This window comes from Lupinus angustifolius, chromosome LG14 (genome assembly GCF_001865875.1).
Source record: "Lupinus angustifolius cultivar Tanjil chromosome LG14, LupAngTanjil_v1.0, whole genome shotgun sequence".
In the NCBI taxonomy this organism is placed as follows: domain Eukaryota; kingdom Viridiplantae; phylum Streptophyta; class Magnoliopsida; order Fabales; family Fabaceae; genus Lupinus; species Lupinus angustifolius.
In genome coordinates this window covers 327,784-349,488 of record NC_032022.1, presented here as the reverse complement: position 1 = coordinate 349,488, position 21,705 = coordinate 327,784, and the positions used below count along the sequence as shown (strand labels likewise).

General features: G+C 33.9%; 2 protein-coding genes across 4 annotated transcripts; one reads left to right on the top strand and one right to left on the bottom strand.

Annotated features, from left to right (window-relative positions):
- LOC109326785 (FIP1[V]-like protein) lies at nucleotides 401-8,357 on the top strand. The gene is made up of 9 exons (XM_019559588.1): nucleotides 401-1,247; nucleotides 1,790-2,034; nucleotides 2,718-2,844; nucleotides 2,921-2,989; nucleotides 3,096-3,236; nucleotides 3,464-3,565; nucleotides 3,674-4,014; nucleotides 4,640-6,260; nucleotides 7,586-8,357. Exons 1-9 carry the CDS (start codon nucleotides 504-506, stop codon nucleotides 8,084-8,086), a joined length of 3,891 nt encoding a protein of 1,296 aa, XP_019415133.1. The 5' UTR covers nucleotides 401-503; the 3' UTR covers nucleotides 8,087-8,357.
- LOC109326787 (high mobility group B protein 15-like) lies at nucleotides 10,554-16,780 on the bottom strand. 3 transcript variants are annotated; one of them, XM_019559592.1, is made up of 7 exons: nucleotides 16,671-16,780; nucleotides 15,242-15,402; nucleotides 14,520-14,598; nucleotides 13,229-13,373; nucleotides 12,994-13,119; nucleotides 11,385-11,764; nucleotides 10,554-11,130 (listed from the first exon to the last, which is right to left on the bottom strand). In XM_019559592.1, the coding sequence occupies exons 2-7, from the start codon at nucleotides 15,391-15,393 to the stop codon at nucleotides 10,726-10,728; spliced, it is 1,287 nt and encodes a 428-aa protein (XP_019415137.1). In that variant the 5' UTR covers nucleotides 15,394-15,402; nucleotides 16,671-16,780; the 3' UTR covers nucleotides 10,554-10,725. The 3 variants fall into 3 exon arrangements, with proteins under 3 accessions (XP_019415137.1, XP_019415135.1, XP_019415136.1); XM_019559590.1 differs by having other exon boundaries at nucleotides 10,555-11,130; nucleotides 13,211-13,373; XM_019559591.1 differs by having other exon boundaries at nucleotides 10,555-11,130; nucleotides 13,211-13,373; nucleotides 15,242-15,436; nucleotides 16,671-16,765.

Below are 21,705 nucleotides of genomic sequence, written 5' to 3'. Positions count from 1 at the left end.
ATGTTATAGATAATCTATTCTAAGTTTTGATAAAAGTTGAATATTTATCAGAGTTTATAACTAACAATTTTTTTTATCAACTCTCTATGATATATTCCATATAATCGGATTAACCCACTTACGCTTAGTTGTTATTGTATAAAGCTTCAAAAATCAACAAAGAAACCATATTATAACTTCAAAATAGATGATGATATTTTTTAGTATAACCAAGTAAATCCCTACTTTATGGATAATGAATAATTTTTTTTTTTGAATAATGTGAATCGAATAAAGCCCATGAAATTTTTACTCTCTAAAATCAAAGCTTTAACTTTTAGGTTAATACAACGTTTATAAATTTAGTAAGACCTTATATAAGTAGATCGATATTGTGTCGAAACTTACTTGGTTTTGTATTATTTGAGAGTGAACCAAGTAGAATAATGAATCTGACACCTTAACACATTGAACCGGTTTTGTCACTTTCCAAATCTCAAAACCCTTTGTTCTCTCTTCTTCCAATGCAAGACGACGAAGACGAGTTCGGAGATTTGTACGGTGACGTTCTCTTACCCTACACCGCACCCCACTCTAATTCCGATGCACCCCTTCTTTCCACCAATCAAATCACTCTTCCTCACCGCCCTGAATCAACCCGCGCCGCCGCCGAAGAGGAGTCAGATGACGGAGCTAGGGTTGTTGATGGCGTCGCCGTAAGCGTTGCGAAATCAGAAGATAGGGCTTTGCTGGATTCGAACAAGGAACCGGTTGCTGCCATTGATGGGGAAGGTGTTGATTTGATGGATAAAGAAGTGAAATTTGATATCGAAGACGATGATGATGATGGTGGTGGTGAAATTGGAGAGGTTGGTACGGAATTGGTTATTCCAGGGATATTGTATGATGATGATGATGGTGGTGGTGGCGGCGGCGGTGATGGTGATGATTGGGATAGTGACAGTGATGACGATTTGAAGATAGTATTGAATGACAATAATCATATGGCTGCAATGGAAAGAGGTGGAATGGTTAATGATAATGATGATGATGAGGATGATGATGGTGGGCTTGTTATTGTAGCGAATGGTGATCCGAATCACGGCGTGGAGGAGCAGCAATGGGTTGAGAATGCAGCACTACCTGTGGATGGTGAGAGGAAAGATGAAGGGGAGCCTGGAAAAACAGCTGTTAGCGGGGGTATGATCGTGGCACCGAAAGTTGGGTATAGCAGTCATGGTTATCATCCATTTCGATCACAGTTTAAGGTCAGTGTCTGTATTGTGTTGTTTAAAAAAGAAGCAGTTTTTTGTGTTTAGGGTTTCTTACCTAGTAATTGTACATAGGAGTTAGGACTATAGGAGTTCATTTGTTGTTGGGATACAATTTGATCATTTAAATTAGCTGGCTTTTTGTTAAAAGCTGAAAAAAAGAAAACGCTACGCAGCCAAATATAACATTTAATGATATCGTAACGGAGTCTGGGTGGTAATGCCCTAAAGTTTACATTGACTTAGAGTGTGTTTGGGATAGAACAGCAAGAATAGGACCTAGGCCTTTTTAGTGAAGTGATTTGATTCTTACCTTTGGAATTGTATCTCTTGAATCTTGCTGAGATTTTTTCTATCTTAAAGCTAAAACTTTTAATGAAAAAGTCTTGCTGTAATGCCTCTAGAGTCTAGACTGTCAAATCTTTCATTTTCTGTGCATCCGTGATGATTATTTCATGGATATATAACTATATGATGAATGGATTGTGGCCTATTAGAATTGAAAAGATCCACTGATTTGTTTTTATCTTGTTGCATAGTATGTCAGGCCAGGTACATCATCAATTCCAGGAGCTGCTACTTCTGCTCCAGGAGGACCTCCTGGTCAGATTCGTCCACTCGTTAACATGGCTGGTCGTGGCCGAGGGGATTGGAGACCACCTGGAATAAAAGGGGCTTCAATGCAAAACGTTTTTCATGCAGGACCTGGATTACCTGGTTGGGGCAATAGTGTAGCAGGCCGGGGTTTTGGTGGTGGATTGGATTTCACTCTTCCTTCTCACAAGTAAATTTTAATGGACTAAATTCTGTTTTGCCTTCAGTTGTACTAAGACACTAGACTTGAAGTGACTGTTATTAATTGGTTAATTTAAGACAGAAGTGTTCCAAATCATAATCATGTAATTAATGAGTGGTAGGGGGCTAGCTCCCGTAGTTCTGTTTTTTCTTTTGCCTTTGGATCTCTATGAAATGTCTGACTTTTTGGTAATTCTTGATGTAAAAATGTAAACGCAATTGTGGTAAATTAATTAGTTTCATAATGACCTATAATCTGTAATATTTGTGTTAAGTTAATTAGTTCATTATTTACTTTTGTTGGAATGTTATTGTTAAGTTGTATTTGTTTTGGCTGATAAAAAGAAACCTGTATTGTTTTGTTTTGTGGTCTTGGTGGCATATGAATGGAACTCCTCATACTGCGCATCGTTAACGTAGTGGTATGCTCCCTTTTTAAGAACACATTCCCTCTAACATACTTTGCTGATTAATAATATGTCAAAATTTCTGTTTATGGAGTTTGTCATTACATTAGTCACTCTATTATTGAGTAAAAAGTTAAAACAGAAGCACACTTACAATGTAGGATACTTTTATTTCAAATGTTTTGATGTTTCTAGTACATGGATAACTAAATCTAAGTTATGTGTCACTAAGTCAATACTTATTTAATTCTGCCAATTATTTCAGGACAATATTTGATGTTGGAATTGAGAGTTTTGAGGAGAAACCATGGAAATATCCAAATGTTGATGCATCAGATTTTTTCAACTTTGGCTTGAATGAGGACAGTTGGAAAGATTATTGCAAACAACTGGTAAACTATTAACACGCTGTCATTATTCTCCAGAAATTTAGTTTAGATGGAAAAATCAATGTATTTGACTTTTTAGGAGCAACTGCACCTGGAGTCTACGATGCAAAGCAAGATCCGTGTTTATGAGAGTGGTCGAAAAGAGCAGGTAGAGGTGCTAGTGTATTTTGATTTAGTTATGTATCACTGTTCTTGTGGTGTTATTGTGCACTGATTCTTTCATTAAGTTAAACAATCTAGTTGATTCATTCCAGGATTATGATCCGGATCTGCCACCTGAATTAGCTGCAGCTACTGGTATACATGATGTAACTACTGAAAATGCAAATTCTGCGAAGTTAAATGTCGGACAAAGTGGTGTCACGAAAGGTTCTGGGCATGTGCGACCATCCCTAGTATGTATTTATCTAAATACTTTTTTGCATTAAAAATATTTTTATTACCTGCTTTATAGAAACTTACTTTCATATTTGAGCCACATGTGTGCTCCCAGTTTGCTTCTTGGCCTGCTTTCTGCTGGTCAATATAAGATAACATGTTTGTAGTAGTAGATATTTTGCCCTTTCTTCTCTAATTTTGTCTTTAGGCTAATATATTGATATCTTAATTTACTTCCTACCAGCCAACTGGTAGAGCAATACAGGTAGGAAGTGGCTATGGTGAACGCCTTCCTTCGTTTGATACCCGCCCTCCTCGAAACCGTGATTCAGATGCTATCATTGAGGTATTTGATGATTTTTCATATAAAACATTTAGCCATCAGATTACGCTTTTTTATGCCACCTCCTCCTGCATATGTACTGCACACATTACTAAGTACTTTTGTGAACAGATTGTTTTACAGGATACCGAAGATGATGGTTCCTCTGCAGGAAACTGTGTCCAAGATCAAGCAGAGGATGTTGAACCCCGAAGAGAGGATTTTAGAGAAGACTATGTAGATGAACCTCCAAGGTTGGAGCCTGAGTATTTTGATGGTTTTCCACGGGAATATATTGGTCGAAAGAAAGAGCTTGCAGGAAGAGTGCCATTTATGAATTCTAATTCTGCTAACATACCTAACGGAGGTGAAAATTTGTTCTTCCCACAGGAAGAGCTGTTTTCCTACTCTGGGTCTAGGGGCCCAAATCCTAGGCCCTGTGGTGTCAATGTCAGCTCCTCCAGTGAAGAAAGGTTAGTAAATGGGGTATATGCCTTCATAATAATCAACCTGTATGTTTGTGTTTTAACCACTATCGCACTTCGTTGTTCTCTCATATCCCCTTCATTCAATCAGCTAATTCTGGTAAAATTTCCCACTTTGAAATTTTATTTCACTCGTAGTCTTTCTTGATAAATTAAGTCACCATGAACTCGCATAGATTTAATATCTCTACAAACTGGTTAGTTGATGTTAAGGGTTGTGTTGTGATTGGTAAGAGATTTTCTGTTGTGTTAAACAGATGAGTTTGAGCTCTTGGAGATGTTCATCATGAACATGGAGTATATCATATTAAAAAAATATTCAACATATGTTTTGTTGGAAAAAAAGAAGGCTGAATCTAAGATAGAGATTATGCAACCACTTAGATGTAAAAGTAGAACATAGGTTAAAGTTGATCTTGCGTCAAATTTATATTAAAGGAGAAAGGGCTGCCCCTCTTTATAGGTGCTTAGGTACTATTTCTTGCATGAAGGAATCTTTTATGAGTCCTTTGGTGTACTTGATTATTAAGAATATGTATTCTTATTCACTTTGCATAGGCTTGATAGTTTTTATCTGCAATTTATGAATGCCATCTTTGTTTTCTATTAACAGGCTAACACAAAAAAGAGTGCAAGCTCAGTCTCTTCCTATTACTCCTATCCGAGAATTGGCAACTATTGATGATAAAAAAGAAGAGTCAGTCGAAAGCATGGAAGTAAGACATAGTGCACTTTTGTCATCTCCTGTGATTAAAGACACGAGGGAGTCCAGTGTGGAGGACATAAATACTGAGCTTGAGGACACTGGTGCAGCGGATGAAAGTTCCAGATTGGAAAAGGAAGAAGTAAGTATAGATACAGTAGAAAAAGTAGACACGCTTAAGGATAGGAGACAGATGTTAACATCTGATGTTGAGCAACCTTTGCTTGATGAAGTTGATGATCGAGAGGACTCAAAAGCTGCAAGAGGCAGTGATAATAGCAAAGCAATATCATCAAGCAGCAGGGATACTCAGAAGCAGCAGGAAGGTTTTGAGGAAGTAGTTCAGCATCCACGATCAGCACGATTGGGTAGCATCAGACAGCACCCTGATGAAAATGAGCGGGGACTCTATAGAAGGGAGCATGATGTAAAGCAGGAACCTGAAAGAAATCGCATGATACCTAAAGGTAGAGAGGGATCATACCCTTACAGGGATCGGCATCCTAACTCAGCTCGTCATTTGCCCACAAATATGGATGGGTTAGATAGGCAAAAACATAGGCACAATTCTGACATGGATTGGACAGAAAGAGATGATCTCTTTAGCAGAAGGATTAGAAATGATGAACCTAGAAAGAGGGATAGGGCTAGGGTTCAAGAAAATGAGAGAAGCGACAAAGATGATAGCCTTCATTCTAGAACATATTTCGATAATGGCAGCTACAGGGTTCCTTATGATAAGGATGTTGCATCAAGAGATTCAAGACACAGGGAAAGAGATGATGACTTGAGGATTAGGTATGAAGCTATGGAGGATTACCATAGCAAGAAAAGGAAGGATGAGGAATACCTTAGGAGGGAGCATATTGACAAAGAAGAATTTCTGCATGGCTACAGAGAAAATGCAAGTCGGCGAAGGCGAGAAAGTGAATTGTTGGACCCACGAAAGAGAGATGACCTTAAAAGAAGTAGAGATAACTTTGATGATCAACATGTTGCCAGGCAGAAAGATGAGACCTGGCTACTGAGAGAAAGGGGTGATAGGCTGAGAGAAAGGGAAGAGAGGCATCGGATGAAACAGTCCCATGAAGAACACATACCGAAGCGTGAAAGAGACGAAGGACGGAGTTCTGTAAGAAGTGGACGACGAGCTGAAGAAAAATCATTGGTTGGACATGTTCGGGCTAAGGATGAAGTTGAAATTTTTGACAAGGAATATCAATCTAAAGAAGCAATGCGACACATTGACCAGTTGAAGAGGAGAGGTCGGGTTCAGGATCAAAGTACACATCACAAGGGGCGTGATGATGCATATGCCAGTGGAAATCAATATAATAGTGAGGAAAGACGATCTAGGCAGGAAAGGTCAAGTAGTCGCGATCATGCTCATGCTACAGATAACCGAAGAGCTAATGAGAGAAAGCATAATGAAGGCTCAGGGAAAAGCAAAGAACCTGATGTTAATAATCTTAATAATTTAGGCCTGTCCAGGAGAACTCAAGAAAATCTAAGTGGCCCAACCAGTGAGAAGGTATGTTTTATGCTTAAATGTAAAACATGAAGCTTTATTTGTAAAGCATAGTATTCATTTTACATGAATTTTAGCATTCTCCATATATGCCTCTTTGAATCAAGGTGCTCAACAATTTTGTTGAGTTTGCAATTTAGTGCCTTGTAAATTGTAATCATATCTGAATTGTTGGTTCAAGCCACATAATGTACGGAAAGGAAGGCATTGATCTTGAATGGTTAGCTTTCACAATTTTATGGTTCCTCTTTTCCCAAATTCATGCCTTGGGGGGTTGGCAGAGATTAAAAGAAATTCCCTTCCAAGCACTATTTTGTTCTGTTAGGATTGTCAACTTTGAAGGATTGACTTCTCGAATGTAGTTGGGAGGTTTATAAGCAAATGTATGATAAGGTTTAATAAATCCCGAAAATGTTATACTCAATACAAATTTATAACTTACTACATTGTGGTAGCCTTTCTAAGTAACTTGGCAGTTTATGGCAAGCTATTAAATTAATATTTTAAGGTATGATTTCTGTTTATCTGTGAATGAGATTATTATTTTGGTTTCATTTTTTGGTTATACTGGAAACATCATCCAAGTGATTGGTGATTTACAAGAAACCTTGATATTATTCATATCTGAGTGTTTCAGTACAATCTGGTTACAACTTGCAAGCTTTGTCACTTTTGTGTTTCTCTCTGTTTTTCCTCCTCTTTTGATGGGTAAGTGGACCTGATCATAGTTACATGGTTCCCTTATTTACCCTACGTAAAGTGTACTGAATTCCACTTATTGCGTATCACATACGGGTTTGTCATAAAAGAAGTTCTGTAATAATGTAAAAACTAACAAAGTGCATATAACCAAGTACCGTGTATCAGAATCAGTACCATGTAACTATGGACATGATAAAAGAGAGAGGCTTGTGTTTGCTAGTAGGCAACTGTTGTAAGACTGTTGAATGTTCTCTTACATTGATTAATGATTCAATTGTGTTAATTCTAGGTTGTAACCTTTTTATTCTAAAAATAAAAAATCTAGGTTGTTACCTAAAAGTAATGCACTATAGGAAAAACCACTATAAATGAGCTTGCTCTAAACGGATCCTTGGTGTCAACTACTGGGTAAGGCTTTTTTATTTGTCTGAAAGTGGACCTAAGATTCACTTTTAAATTTCTTTGTAGATGCATTGTATTTGACAGGTGGATTAATATTGTCAGCAGTGCTCTGGTTGAGACTTTGTTCACAGGGAAAAATGAATTGTTGTTTCTTCTTTCGCAGACGTTTTTTAATTTTATGGTTAGTTTCTGTCTATTTTTATAGTTAGTTTCTATTTGTGAAGGACTTGAAAGGCTCCAGTGAGGAAGACAATTCAGATGATGAACAGCAAGATACCCAAAGAGGACGTTCTAAAGTAGAACGCTGGACAAGCCGTAAGGAAAGGGATTTCAGTATCGGCAGCAAGCCGTCTTCCTCGAAGTTCAAAGGCATTGACAAGGATAATAACATTAAGCCTTCTGAAGCTGGGAAACCAGTGGATGATCCTGCTAAAAGAGTTGATGTTGATAACCAACATCTCTTGTTAGCTGAAGGGAGGGATACTGTAGATATGGATGGGAAGAATGCTGATATAAAAGGATCGGGTGATCAGCAGCTTGACACAGTTCAGAGGTTGAAGAAGCGTAGCGAGCGGTTCAAGCTTCCAATGCCTAGTGAAAAGGAGACTCTGGCTATCAAGAAGTTGGATGATGTACCACTGCCTTCTGTCAAAAGTGAAATTCCTGTGGACTCAGAAGTCAAGCATGAGCGGCCACCTCGAAAAAGGAGGTGGATCGGTAACTAAACGAGAAATCGAAGGCCGTCATTATTTGGCTGAAAGTCTTCATGTGAGAATTTCTGCTTGGGCTGATCCTTTTAATGTCTAGAAGACTAGAACCTTGGCAAGCCAGCCATGCTTTTAATGTCAGAAATGGCATCTACAGGGTTTGAAATAATTTGTACTGCAGTTATATCATTTTGCACCCTATACATTTACTGTACACTGTATATACAGGTAGAATGTAAAACATGAACCAGTCACTACAGGTGACTCATAACCGAAATATGGTTCTTAAGAGCCTGTTTGCAAGTTGAGTTTTCAAGGGGGAGAGAAGGGAAAGAGAAGGCTTCAGAGTAATCTCACAAGTGTATTTCATGGCTCCCAACTTTTCCTTTTTCCTTCTTTCCTCCAAAATTTAACTCGCAAACAGACATTATATGGTCTTTGATTATGGGGTGAAGGTGACCAAGGCTGGGTGCAATATAACATTCCGAAATCATGTTGGCATAGCTGGTGTGAGGCAATGAGCCTGTTCCTGCCACCTTCCTGTGGCATGGAAGGTCCAAGTTTTTTTTGGAAAATGATAGACATCTTGGTGAATCATAGATGTCAGGTTTGATTACACTTTGTTTTAGACTGTAAGCAAGAACTTGATTACTCTTTTCTTTTCAATGTTTCTCTTTCATTTTTACTACAGAATCATAAAACTTACCTAAGAGCCATTGTTGTATCTATAGATCAAATGACATATAGTTATAGATTAGGAATTTCAACAAGGAATGAAATATAACACTATAGATTATTGCCATATTCAAATCTTCCAATTTTTTAAATGTGTATCTTTTGTTCCTCTTACGTCCTGAACATTAACAAATAAAATGAGACAAATATGCAAAAACTAAACCTCAGCTAGTGGTGTCTGGTTATAGTGTACTATGATGTTCTGATCTGTTTGTTTCTTTTCATTTTTTTCATCATTTTTCTCCAAGTAAAAGGTAGAGGTATGTATAACATTTTTCATCTTGACATTTTTTCTTCTTATTTTATTGATTTTCATTATTATGTCAGGGTTCGCTTTTTCATCCTTCTTTTTCTCTAAGCAAAAGCTAGATTTATGCATAAGCGTTTCCTCTTTTTTGGCATATCATACTCTAAGTTTGCAAGTATGGTTGAATTATTAAAGGTGGAAGTGAAATTGAAGTTTCATACAAGATCCCAAGCTTTTATATTTCATTATTGGTTTTCTTAATTAATTTTTTTTCCTTTGTAGAAAGTCAAAGTCATATTATATGACTCTAGCACAATGTTTTATGAATATGTGAGCCATAGAAGCCCTCATGAGAAGAGTAGATAAAAGGAAAGCTAGTTTAATTTCTATAGGAAAAGAGAGATCAAGAAAAATCATAGAGAAAGACTTAGATTTTAATATTTTATCAATAAACATAATTTATAATAAACATTATAGCCTTACTCGAATAAAGGCTGAATTGTTGTTATTGTTATTGTTGTAGCACAATGTTTTATATAAATTGAACATATTCTATAAAGAGATAGAAATCCAAATGAAAAGTTTTGAATGCTTATTTTTTATCAATTTTTTTTATATTTATTGAATTTGTGTGCAATTCAATTCCCTTTCTTAATTTACAAATTTATACAAAGACATCATGTTTTCAAGCTGGTTAGTAAAAATATTGGTTGGAAAATCGTATTAAGGAATTGTTGTCACTGTGTTAGATTAGATATGAGTAGGGTTGAAAATAGGTCAAATTGGACTTTATCTTAAATAGGTGAGACCCATATAATATATAATAATATGGGTCTAACATGTTTACTTTATCTTAAATAGGTGAGACCCATATAACATATAATAATATGGGTATGACATATTTACATGTTTAGTTTTTTTAAAAGTATATGTACATTGTGACTTGTTAACCTATTTAAAAGTCTTTAAATATTTCTAAATAGACACATAAAAATAATAATTAAATTATATTTTTATATTAAAATTTTACTTATAATATAATTAAATAGATCATTGTATTAGGCTTAATAGGGTCTTTCATATGACTATCTCTTAAAGCTAAATAAGCTTAGCTTGAGTTGCATGTTTAAGAAAAAGTGTTGCTTGATTGTTAGGTAAAGGTCTCTTATAGTTGGTGGTATGAGCTCTTTCGACTCCTAGATGCCAGTTTTAATGGACCAAAAATTCATGATTTTTGATATATTGAATCATTTTATATATGCTAAAATGTAAACCATAAGCAAATACATAAAAATTCCAAATTGTTTTGAGACTTGATAATAATATTTTATTAGCAATTGTCATAATAAAGTGATAAAGTTACTTCTCCTCCTGAACTAAATATTACGAGTTTAAATACCGGAAACATAACGATTGCATCTATCTACTATCCTGGACATAAATTTCATATGATAGACCGCCTTTGATGAGATTTTTTAAGATGAATCTTGTAGCTCATTGGATGAATTTGGTATGCAAAGTGCTTATGAGTGAACTTAATAACTAATCAGATGCAGGAAATATGAACTCCTGAATTAATCTTGAAAAAATAAAAGCCCAAAGTTAAACATTTTGAGCAAACCTAAGCAATGGAAAATAAATACTACCTCAACTTTAAAATCTCCAAAACTTTGCACTAAAGCAATGGCATCATATTTTTGTTCTCACCCATCTTCTGAACCTGTTCATGTCCACCTTCCACACAATGGTGAAAAGACTCATAATTATCTTCCTTTGAAGACTTATCTAAACTCAAAGTTCCATGATGAGAATCATCCATCATATTAATATCATTCTCTATACCTTTATCATATTCATAATCACTTCCACTAGAGCCATTTTCATCTTCAGGAGATTGAGAACCTGTATCATTTTGATGCAACTTTATATCCACATCCACCAAAGCATTATCTAGTTCAGGAAGCCTTTGTTGTAGTTGCATGGCATCATTGTTAACATTGCATGTCTTCAGTTTAAGACAATATTCTTCCATTTCTGCTTTGTACCTCTCTTTATCCTTAATAGCCTTCTCTTGATAAACCTTAACATTAATGATATTAAGAAAATAATGTAAGATACATGTCTTATTTGTGCACTATACAAAACCCATTTCGTGAAATTGAGATTTTTAAATTGCGGTCGCAGACCGCGAGGTAGTAATATTGTGGTTTTGATAGTTTTGTTGCTATATGAGATCACATTTGTAGTCATGTGAACTACATTGCAATGAATGTAACATAACTACGACCGTAATTTAAAAAGCGTGCATGAAATAATATGTAACATATTTCTTACTAGTTTTTCAGGCTCTTTTAACTTGTTCCAAAGTTCACCAATGATCCTACTAATCTCTCTGTCCTTTGCTTGGTGTAGTGGTTTTAGTCTTGCATGCTGCTCAGCAAAGAAGAAATTGTAACCACTTCGGTTGGGTTTTGGATGGGAAGGATCTCTTCTTTTGATTTCCGATTTCTTCCTTCGTCGGCGACGATGGACACCCAATGAAGCAGAAGCAACGCTGTTCTTATTAGCCATAACATTGTGATAATGTGATGATGGCATTACAGGGATTTGTGGAACATCATAAAGTACACCTTTGAGTGTCTCAAAACCCAATGAAACAGTAACTAGATAACCACTTTCAAATTTCCCATCAATAACTCCAAGGACTTGAGAACCTGCCATATATGATGATATTGTTTAAGACACAGGTGAAGAAACTGCGCTACTTAGTGTTTTAAATTGCAGTTACGGTCACAGTTATGGTTGCAGTTACTAGATTATGGTCATTGTAGTGTGAATTATTTTATGACTAAAAAAATATTTTTGAATTTGATGTGGTATGATATGACACAAATGCTGATATGTTTATGCTGTAGTGTGTGATACAGTTGTGACAGTCACCACAATCACACTAATGTGACAGTCACCACAATCACACTATTGCGACTGAATCACGTGACTCGGTCCACAATTTGAATTACCGCACTGCTTATTAACTAATAAATGATATTCAGAAAGTTGTAGGTGATTGAATTGTAGATTTGTCTTCAAGAAAACAAGAGAAAACAACAGAATGGAACAGGGTAAAGGGAAATGTTTGAGTTTTATAACTTAAAGAAATTGGAAGATTATGTTCTAAACTAGTAAATGTTGTAGTAAAAGCTACAGAAAACACAATCAACCCAATACATGTTTATAATAATCTAACAAAACAAGTTAAATAGAACCATTTCCTTCTAATGATAGGAAGATTATGTTAAACTATGTATTTGATTAAAATCTTTCAAATCATGCACAAAACCTTAGTATTTTCTTCAAAGCATATATGCCATGTATAAACAGGGTTAGAATTCTCTCCAATACTGGAGAGGCTAAACTGAACTTAGATTATAATATATGACACCAATTTTTTTTCAATAATTCAGATATGCATTTATTGCACCTGATATCTATGAGGGTTCACCCACCCCGGTTACAGCATTATTGATTTTTTTTTTAAATATCCTCTTCCCCTTATATTTCAGCACTGGAGAGAATTCCAATTCTTACAAACAAGACAAAGTGATTGAAGTAGCTGTATCATAAAACTAATAGAGATTAAAAGATTTTCAATATAGTGTTAATGGCTATTGGAAGATATATGCATGCAAAATATGGCACTAGACCATACATATTATTTGAACTTGGCTACTAGTGCATAGATAAATATTTATGTCTTGGATTAATCTCATCACAATGTTTATTTAACCTTCTCAGAATCCAATTTTTTTCTCTAATGTAGCTAAGTAGTAAAAAGCCTAGACTTAAAGTTCTTATGATCATATAACTTCTTTTCTTATAATCTGCTCATCTTCCCTAATGTGATCATTAATCAATTTTATTTTCAGATAAGAAATGTAGATACCTTCAGACAAATCAGCAGCATTAACCTTTGATTGTTGAAAGATAGCTGATTGAATTCCGGGCAAAGTCTGCGAAAATTGCGTCCATTGATTAGAAAATGGCATGGTTGATTGATTTTGAAGAGCACCTAACAAAGTGCAATGAACATTTTGTACATTAGAAAAGGCATAAGTAATAGTTAAAAGCTAAAACAAACAATTTCATATAAATATACAAACCATAAGTTGCATGGTTACATTGATTGGCTTTGAAATAGTAGATTTGTTCATAGTGATAAAGCAATGAAGAATAGTACTTCCTTAGAACAAAGGAAGCATTTGTAGCTGTTGATGGAAAATTAAAAGCTGAAGTCACTTCTTTCCATCTTCTTTCTTTAATTATCTGCAATACATGTCGGAATGTTATTATAATTGCTTTCACTGCAGCTATAAAAACAAGGAAAAGTTACAATATGCAATGAATAAGCGAAAAAACATGTATTATTCATATTTGATTATCATTGACTTTTAAAAAGGACGACCCAGTGCATTAGACTCTAACTTAATGGAGTCTGGGGACGATAGATTTATGCAACTGTACCCTATCAAGCAGAGAGACTGTTTACAAGATTTGAAACCATGATATCATAGTCACTAACTAAGCCCCAGCCTTACCATTATGTCTAAGCTCACCCTCATGATCGTCATTGACTTTTAAATATAAATAATACAAATAATGGTGAATGATGTATTAACTGTGTGTATAAATCTTTACACATAGAATTAGTGATTTTTTGTTTTTCATGATAATGGACACAATCTTCCTAGAAAACTTCTAGCAGAAAATAAGCTGAACTAGGATATAACTAAGCACAATGCAAAATAGGGGAACCAAAGAATTATATAAATACAGAACAATGTATATAACTTTAATCATGGGATCAATTTCTAGTCCTTGTAATAATTCTATCAAGTTTCCACAATGACCTTGAAGTAGAAATCTTAAGATCCAGCCACACTTTATAATTTTTGAAAAGCTATTTCATCTAAAACATAAGCAAAACCACTCATTAATTGGAGATAATCCATAAAATTTCCATGATCAAGTGACCAACATATTAAACATGTTTTTCATGAAGAAATGTTGATAACACAAAAAAAGCTCTTACGTTCAAATATGGTAACCAATTATTCAAACCGTAGACCAAATCATGTAATATAACCGCAATATTGTTGTTGTAGTGGTTGCCATAATCATATCATTTTGCAATTGGAGTATGATACCAATCACAATAATAGAGCCGCATCAGGTTGCAACACAATCACATCAAACTACATTAGGCTTAACTGAATTTAAAATATTTTTTTAATCATAATAATTTATATCTCAACGGTCACAATTCACATCACAACAACCCTAATAATTACAATCGTATTAATCACAACACAACTATGACCACAATCACAATCGGCAATTTAAAACACTGCACATAATATTCAACAATTTAAGAAAAATAGTAAAGATATATTATAAATATTGAGATCGTACCTTCTCAATCCCTCCACGAGAAGTCACTTCAACAAAGAGGCGACACAAATCTAGTTCTTTGCCCCCAATAATGGGAATCCTACAACAAAATTTTAGTACCATAACTATGTTTTCATAATCTTCAACTATAATAGAATCACACAAGCCACAACTTACCCTTTATTTTACAACAAATTGCAGAATCATTTTTTCCACTAAATTATTTGAGTCTTAGCCTTTATTTTTTAGTTAGCTTTTTTTTTTCATTGAAAATTATTCCCCATGCTATTTATGCCTTAGTGCTAGTAAAACATATTCAACTTTCAAAAATGAAGATCACTTTGCCAAATTCTAGTACTAGGAATAACATGCTAGTATTTTCAAATCTTAATGAAAAATGAAGAAAAAAAACCCTTGTGTTCCCTCTTATGGACTTGAAATTAACTTGTCATCTAGTTTTAACAAACTCATTACCAATTGGATTTTCGAGGGAGAAAAAAGGAAAGAAAAGACTTTAGAGTCTTGAAACACACTTGTAAGATGACTCTGAACCCGACATATCTTTCCCTCCAAAGACACACAAACAAACACTAAGGAAAGACTTCAGAGTCATCTCACAAATCTATTTATGATCCTGAAACCTTTTCGTTCCTTCATCTCCAAGACTCAAATCGCAAATACATCATAACAAAGTAAGATAAAATATGTAGAGGTGATGATCAAATGATATGAAGAGATCTTACATGAACTTGGTACCCATAGAAGCATGGAGCTTCTCCAAGGTAAGCATGAAAAGCTTAGGATTTGTTGTAACCTCCTCATATTTTGCAAGAGGTGGAGGATACTCTTTCATGGGGATTAATGGGATATGGCTAACACAAGATGTTGATGCCATTAACAACTCCTTCACAATTTCAACCTTAAGTCTTGTACTTGTCCTATCACACCATCAACAATATTGATGCTTAGGAACATTGCATAATGTGCTAATAACATGAATCAATGTATCAAATTGTGGACCGCATCACGTGATGTCGTCGCAATATTGCGTTTGTGGTGATCGCTGCAATCGCATCACACTGTAATTGCGTAATTGCGGTGTGATATCGAATAACAGTGATGCGACTGCAATAGCCGCATCACAACCACATTAGATCTCATTTTGACCATATTAGGCCCAATGCAACCGCATCGAGTCGCATCAGACCGTATCGATGTGAAAAATATATTTTTACTCATAAAATAATTCACATCGCAATGGCCGCAATCCACAACGCAATAGTGACGGCCGCAATAATCACAATCATAGTAACCAAAAGAAAATAAGAAAAACACTAAGAGGAATCAAAACATAGGGGTAGAATGAAAACTAAATTAAAAAAAATAAGAAAAAACACCGAAGATACCAAGTTGCAAATTGAAAAGTAGTCAGTACTATATAATATGTGTCATCCAGTGTTCTAAATTGTGGTTATAATTTCGGTTATTATAATTGCAGGAAAACATGATCGATGTGGAATAGTCCATGTCCCCATATAAGGTACACACAACACAATCACAGATCCTAGGAATTAATTCACAGTGAGAAACAGAAATGGTACAGAAATAATGTAATATGTAACAAGAAGAAGACAAAAACACCTTTTTAGGTTGTGTTAATAAAGATTGTCCAAAGTCCCTCTATATGTGACATTATTAAGATAACATGTATATGTATATATGTATATATGTTATTAATTTCCCCTTTAGGTAAATACATATATCCATGAAGTTATTAATCTTTCTCTATTATCTAACATTGTTTCAAGGTGAAAAGGAATCTAAACCTTGTTCACCATTATCCTAAGAAAAATAAAATTAGATTTGTTGTTGCACTCTTAGAGAAAGGATAATGAAGAAAAGATGATATTGGAAATATTATTATTATTATTATTATTATTATCTTCAAGAGTTTGCCATGTTCATTACTTTATATTTTCTAATGCTGTGTTTTATCTTGCTGTTTTTATATTCATGTTCATTACTTTATATAATACATACAGGTATAGAATTATATTATATGTAATAATGTAACAATGAGAAAACCCAGAGACAGAAAGAACCAGTGTTGTTTTTGAATAAGGTAAATGAATAATATAATGGAAGAAAATAGAAAAATATAAAAAACTTTACCAACAATAACTGAGATTTGAGCTATCATGCAAATGAATGGAATTACATTAAGGAAGAAGCTAAAGAATACACCCACTATTTAAATAAATGTTATTCTCTTTCTTTATAGATGAATGATGAAGAACCTTATACTAATGGGTTATAGTTTTATATATAACCAACTCCAGAAAAATACAATATTGTCCTCATAAACTTGAAATTTGTATTAACCTTAATTAGGAAAGAAAGAAGTATAAAATAAATGTTCATTTATTAATTATTATCATTTTTTTTATTAGAATAGTAAATATATAACAGAAAAGTAATGAATGTGAGGGTGAAATGAAAATAGCAAAAAAAGAAATAAAATGTCTTATTGACTTTCCGTATGAAACGGACCAATTACTGAAAATAATGAAAATGGAAACAAAAGGATAAGAATAAAGTATGGACATAAAAATAAGGGATTATTGTGATGAGAACGCTATAGGTGCCGTAACAGAAGCTACTATTCATATATATTGCATTTATTTTATGTATACTTTGGAATTGGTCCATCATTTATACCCTTTTATCGCCATTCCATCATTTTTTTAATAGTTAAAATGTTACATTTTATTACCAAAATATATATACTTTACTTCAATTTATCTTTTTTATTCCAAGATTAATTAATGCATGTCAAAATTTATGCAAAGTTGAAGTGAGAATAGCAATCTTCTAAATGAATTTTTAAAATTGTAAGTTGGATTTTGTAAATGAATGAAAGTAAACAAAAGACTTTAAGATTATGAAGTATATTATAAGATGACTCTAAAACATTCTTTTTATTTTCTTACTCCTTCAAAACTCAACTCGCAAATATATCCTAAATGTGTTTTGCATGACAAATTTTTGTATCACCCTCTTTTCTAATGCAAATGAAATGAATAAGTGTATGGTGACAGATTTTGAATTGTGAATATACGAAAATGAAATGAGACCAAAAACTCTTTATTATTGTTTCCTTGGAAGAGAACATTTGACTGTTGAATGTGTAAGTGTGTAGTTCATATTGCCTCCATTAGAAGAGAAGATTAAAGGTTGATAAACAAATAGACATGAATTACACCATCATCTAATGTTGTATATGGATTTCATTTACATGAATTACAACAGAAGCAATCAATTACATCAGAGTTACCCCCTACAGGAAGGTCTTCAAGAAGCAAAATCCCAAAGCTCCAATGAGAAAAAAATTAATAAAAAGGAATAAAACAAAGGCTACCACATTTTATGTCCTTGATATTGGAAATAAAATATGGTCCAAAAGTAAATAGAAGATCATGACATATATATATATTATAAATCTTTAAATCAAATTAAATTCACAACATCCACAAATGCCAACAATTGTTAATTTGAATGAAAACATGTGAATATGATAGAACTCCAAAGTTTACATGTTTGGTTTGAAAGGATATCTTTAACATTACTGATTATTAGAGAGATATTGATAAATCCATAAAAGATCAATGCCATCAATCAGAAAAATCATGATTAGTGCTCTTAACTTATCCTTAATCTACCGTTGTTGGTTGCATAACTACAATATTTTACTATAAAAAAAAGAGGAGACTTCAGAGTGTATAATATTTGCATAACACATAATTTCATTTGAACTGCTTTGTCAATTCTACTAGCAAACTCAACTAATGAAATTAAGGTTTGGTTGTTATACGAGTAGGTGAAGTCAGTTACATGAATTAAAATATACTACAATATTCACTATAAATTACGTACATTGATAAAACATTAATTTCTAAATCTTTCTTAATTATTTTTATGTATCAACTTTTTGCCTCTCTCTTCTAAATTAGAATAATCTCTCCAACAATGAATTTTTATTAGATATAATAAAATTTATTTAACACATATAGACTTGCTGAAAATCTATTTCCTGCAAATACTAGAGTAGCAAAATTGTAGCTTATATTTAGACATATATATTATAAACGAGTTTTAAAAATACCCATAGCACATACGGGCGGATACAGATATTATGGTACCCGTGCCTGCGGGTACCCGTTATTTATATGATTAATATATTATATTTAATTAAAATAAAAAGTACATTATTCTAATATTCATTACACTATGTATATTTTTTCTTTTTACTTTGTTTACATATTTTATTGAGTTTGGTGGTGAAACACCCTACAAATATTATTATATGTGTAGAAATATACATGTTTTACAAAGAAAATATATACTTTTTGTTAAGGAAATGAGAACAAAAAACACACAAATAGAAAACACCAATAAATTTAGCATTTTTTTCAAATATTCAATCAAAAGGTAAAAAAATAATTAAGTTTTATCTCATTTAAAACATAATAGAAGTAAAAAATTAAAAATTAATTTATAATATAGGAAACATGTGGGTACCCGTTGTACTTGCGGGTACCCATAAATACCCACAAATTTCTCACAGGGTACCCGTACGAGTGTGGCGGGTATGGGTAATGTTCTCCTATTTTGAAACGGGTTGCAGGTAGCTACTACCCGTGCCCGTTTCCATCCCTATATTTGTATAGGTTTGCGAGCCCTTTTTATTTTTTACAAACTTATTTTTTTTTGAAAATTAATATATTTTATATTTAAATTTCAGTTAACCCAATCATTTAGATTTAGGAACTCGAACAACCTTGATTTATGTATTATTATTTTAGAATTTTCGGTTAACTCAATCACTTAGACTTAGAAACCTTATCAACATAGATTTAGTATTATTATTTGTTATACTTCTGGTTAACTCAATCAATTAGATTTAGGAACCTTATCAACATAGATTTAGTATTACTATTTGTTATATCTCTGGTTAACCCAATCACCTAGATTTAAGAATCTTATCAACATAGATTTAGTATTATTATTTGTTATATTTTTTCTTTATTTTTTTTTTGTAAAATGAAGCTTCTAGAAAGATGTTCCAAGTGTTTTTAATTTCACTAATTTAATTAATTTCGAATATAAAAATTCCATAAAATGGTTTTAATTATTTTTACTCATTAAAAGTAAGTAAAGTCATTTTATTATTTTCATTTAAAATGTTTTGGGCTTTTTCTGGGCCGGACAAAAAATGAATGTTCATATTTATCTTCAAGTAAATCAGAACTTTTGTGTTGCACCTTCATAAGAGAAAGTGGAAGTTTCATCACACACACGTCGACACATCTTCCGTTGGGTGTTGTTTTCTCAACATAATCTGAGCTCTTAGGAAAATCTTTCAAATTCTCCAGCATGTTGGATACCTCGTGTAACACATCGAAAATCATTTCATATTTAATATATTTAATCTCTTAGAAAAATTGGTAAATTTTTCTTTCCTTTTTTTTGTAACCTATAACTTACAAATCATTTTCACTTTTACCTTATTCCATTATCAAGAAGTCACATTTTCAAACCTTGCGGAAATAAAATTCTTAATACATTGAAGATAATTAAATGAACACAATTCTTTTCTGAATACTTCTCATTCATAAAATTCTTGAATAAATACAAAATTGTTTGCAGGGCGAAATCTAATCATTGCCACAAATTAAAAAACTGAAAAATACAAAGAAAATAATGTCGGGGCATTGACATTACAAAAATTACATCACACAGGTTCCTACCACAACAAATCAAAAGAGAAACCTCCTAAACCGGAGGTGCACTAAAAGCCTCGCTAGGGTCTTCGTCCACCTCCGAGTCAGAAGAGATCTCAATGACCTCAACTGAATCTTCTATGCAGACCAGCTCTACACAGTCGTCGTTGTCTTCCTCCTCCTCCACTTCATCCGCTCTCCCAATCCATCGAGGGGTTCGGGGTGTACCCCCTTGGCATGGCTCCGTCTGTCTCTCTTGGTGCCGATCCTGATGATGAGAATCCTTTTTGGGGTCATGTCCTAACAACTTCTGGTATGCCTCGAGCTTCAGCCGATACAGAAAGTCTGGTGGTTGCAGGTCTTCGGTCGGGCAAAGTGAATGATGCCTCCCGAACTGCGTAATATGGTGGAGGATGCAGAACTTAGTCATTGCTTACCCAATCCAGCTCCAGGTCGCAAGGACCTGTGTAAGTGTGTCGATTACCCTCAACACTCCATGTCCCCTCCTAGGACATAGTGAAGCGATAACCTCGGATCAGTGATGATGGGTCCATCTGAACATGCGTACAAATACACCAGAAGAAAAGAGAGGGAGTAAAACATCTATGAAAAACTTGTCATCGACGTCGTGGAATTACACGGAATAATACACCAAGACAACACACGAGTACAAATATATCATGTGATCATACAATCATATAATAACGATGAATGAAGTATAAAACTCGAGAAATTAGAATCAATATCGAATAATATCATGTATGCAATACGATGCATGAGTCCACCATCCTTACTCTTTTATCCTCCCAATAACTATTTGGAAATAACCGATAGTACAATTCTCATAACAAGCCGATTTAATCGCACCAAAATTATTTCTCGCAAGAATATATGACCGATCTGTTCCTATGGAACTGTCCATTTCAGGATGATGTCATATCAAACACTTTCTAGGCATCCCCTTCATCGATCTTGATTGCAAAGAGGGGTTGTCAGAGATCGTCTAGTTTGCGCTGTGAGCACTGTCCGATCCAACATGCCATTAGGCTATCGTATATATGAGAGTTATCGTTCAGACCACTGTGTCACGATGTTTTCACCATCACTTGAGTGTGTCGGGTCGCTAGGTTCTCTATTTGTAGGTGGGCTTACTTGATCCGATCTCCTCTCGAACTCTTTATTACGCCAAAAAAACGTTAATTAGTTAAGTGATGATAATTATTATACTTACGAAATAACTTTTTACGCGAAGATAAAACTTCCGATTTAAAATGAATTTAATTGCTTTCGTCCATCCGATTCAATGTTGAATATCCTCGAATTATCATTTGTCATTGAAAGTCTTACAATCAAATAACACTTTTTAAAGTAAGATTTTCAATAAAACTTATACCGGAATTATGTCGTAATCCGTTGATATACACCAG

Bases quoted from the DNA above. Each gene is read 5' to 3' on its own strand.
- LOC109326785 (XM_019559588.1), top strand. From the start codon at position 504: ATGCAAGACGACGAAGACGAGTTCGGAGATTTGTACGGTGACGTTCTC. The intron at 2,035-2,717 runs GTAAATTTTAAT...CAATTATTTCAG, and splicing joins TTCACTCTTCCTTCTCACAA to GACAATATTTGATGTTGGAA. The intron at 4,015-4,639 runs GTTAGTAAATGG...TTCTATTAACAG, and splicing joins AGCTCCTCCAGTGAAGAAAG to GCTAACACAAAAAAGAGTGC.
- LOC109326787 (XM_019559590.1), bottom strand. From the start codon at position 15,393: ATGGCATCAACATCTTGTGTTAGCCATATCCCATTAATCCCCATGAAA. The intron at 13,374-14,519 runs GTACGATCTCAA...CATGTATTGCAG, and splicing joins CTCGTGGAGGGATTGAGAAG to ATAATTAAAGAAAGAAGATG. The intron at 11,131-11,384 runs GTAAGAAATATG...ATTAATGTTAAG, and splicing joins TAAAAGAGCCTGAAAAACTA to GTTTATCAAGAGAAGGCTAT.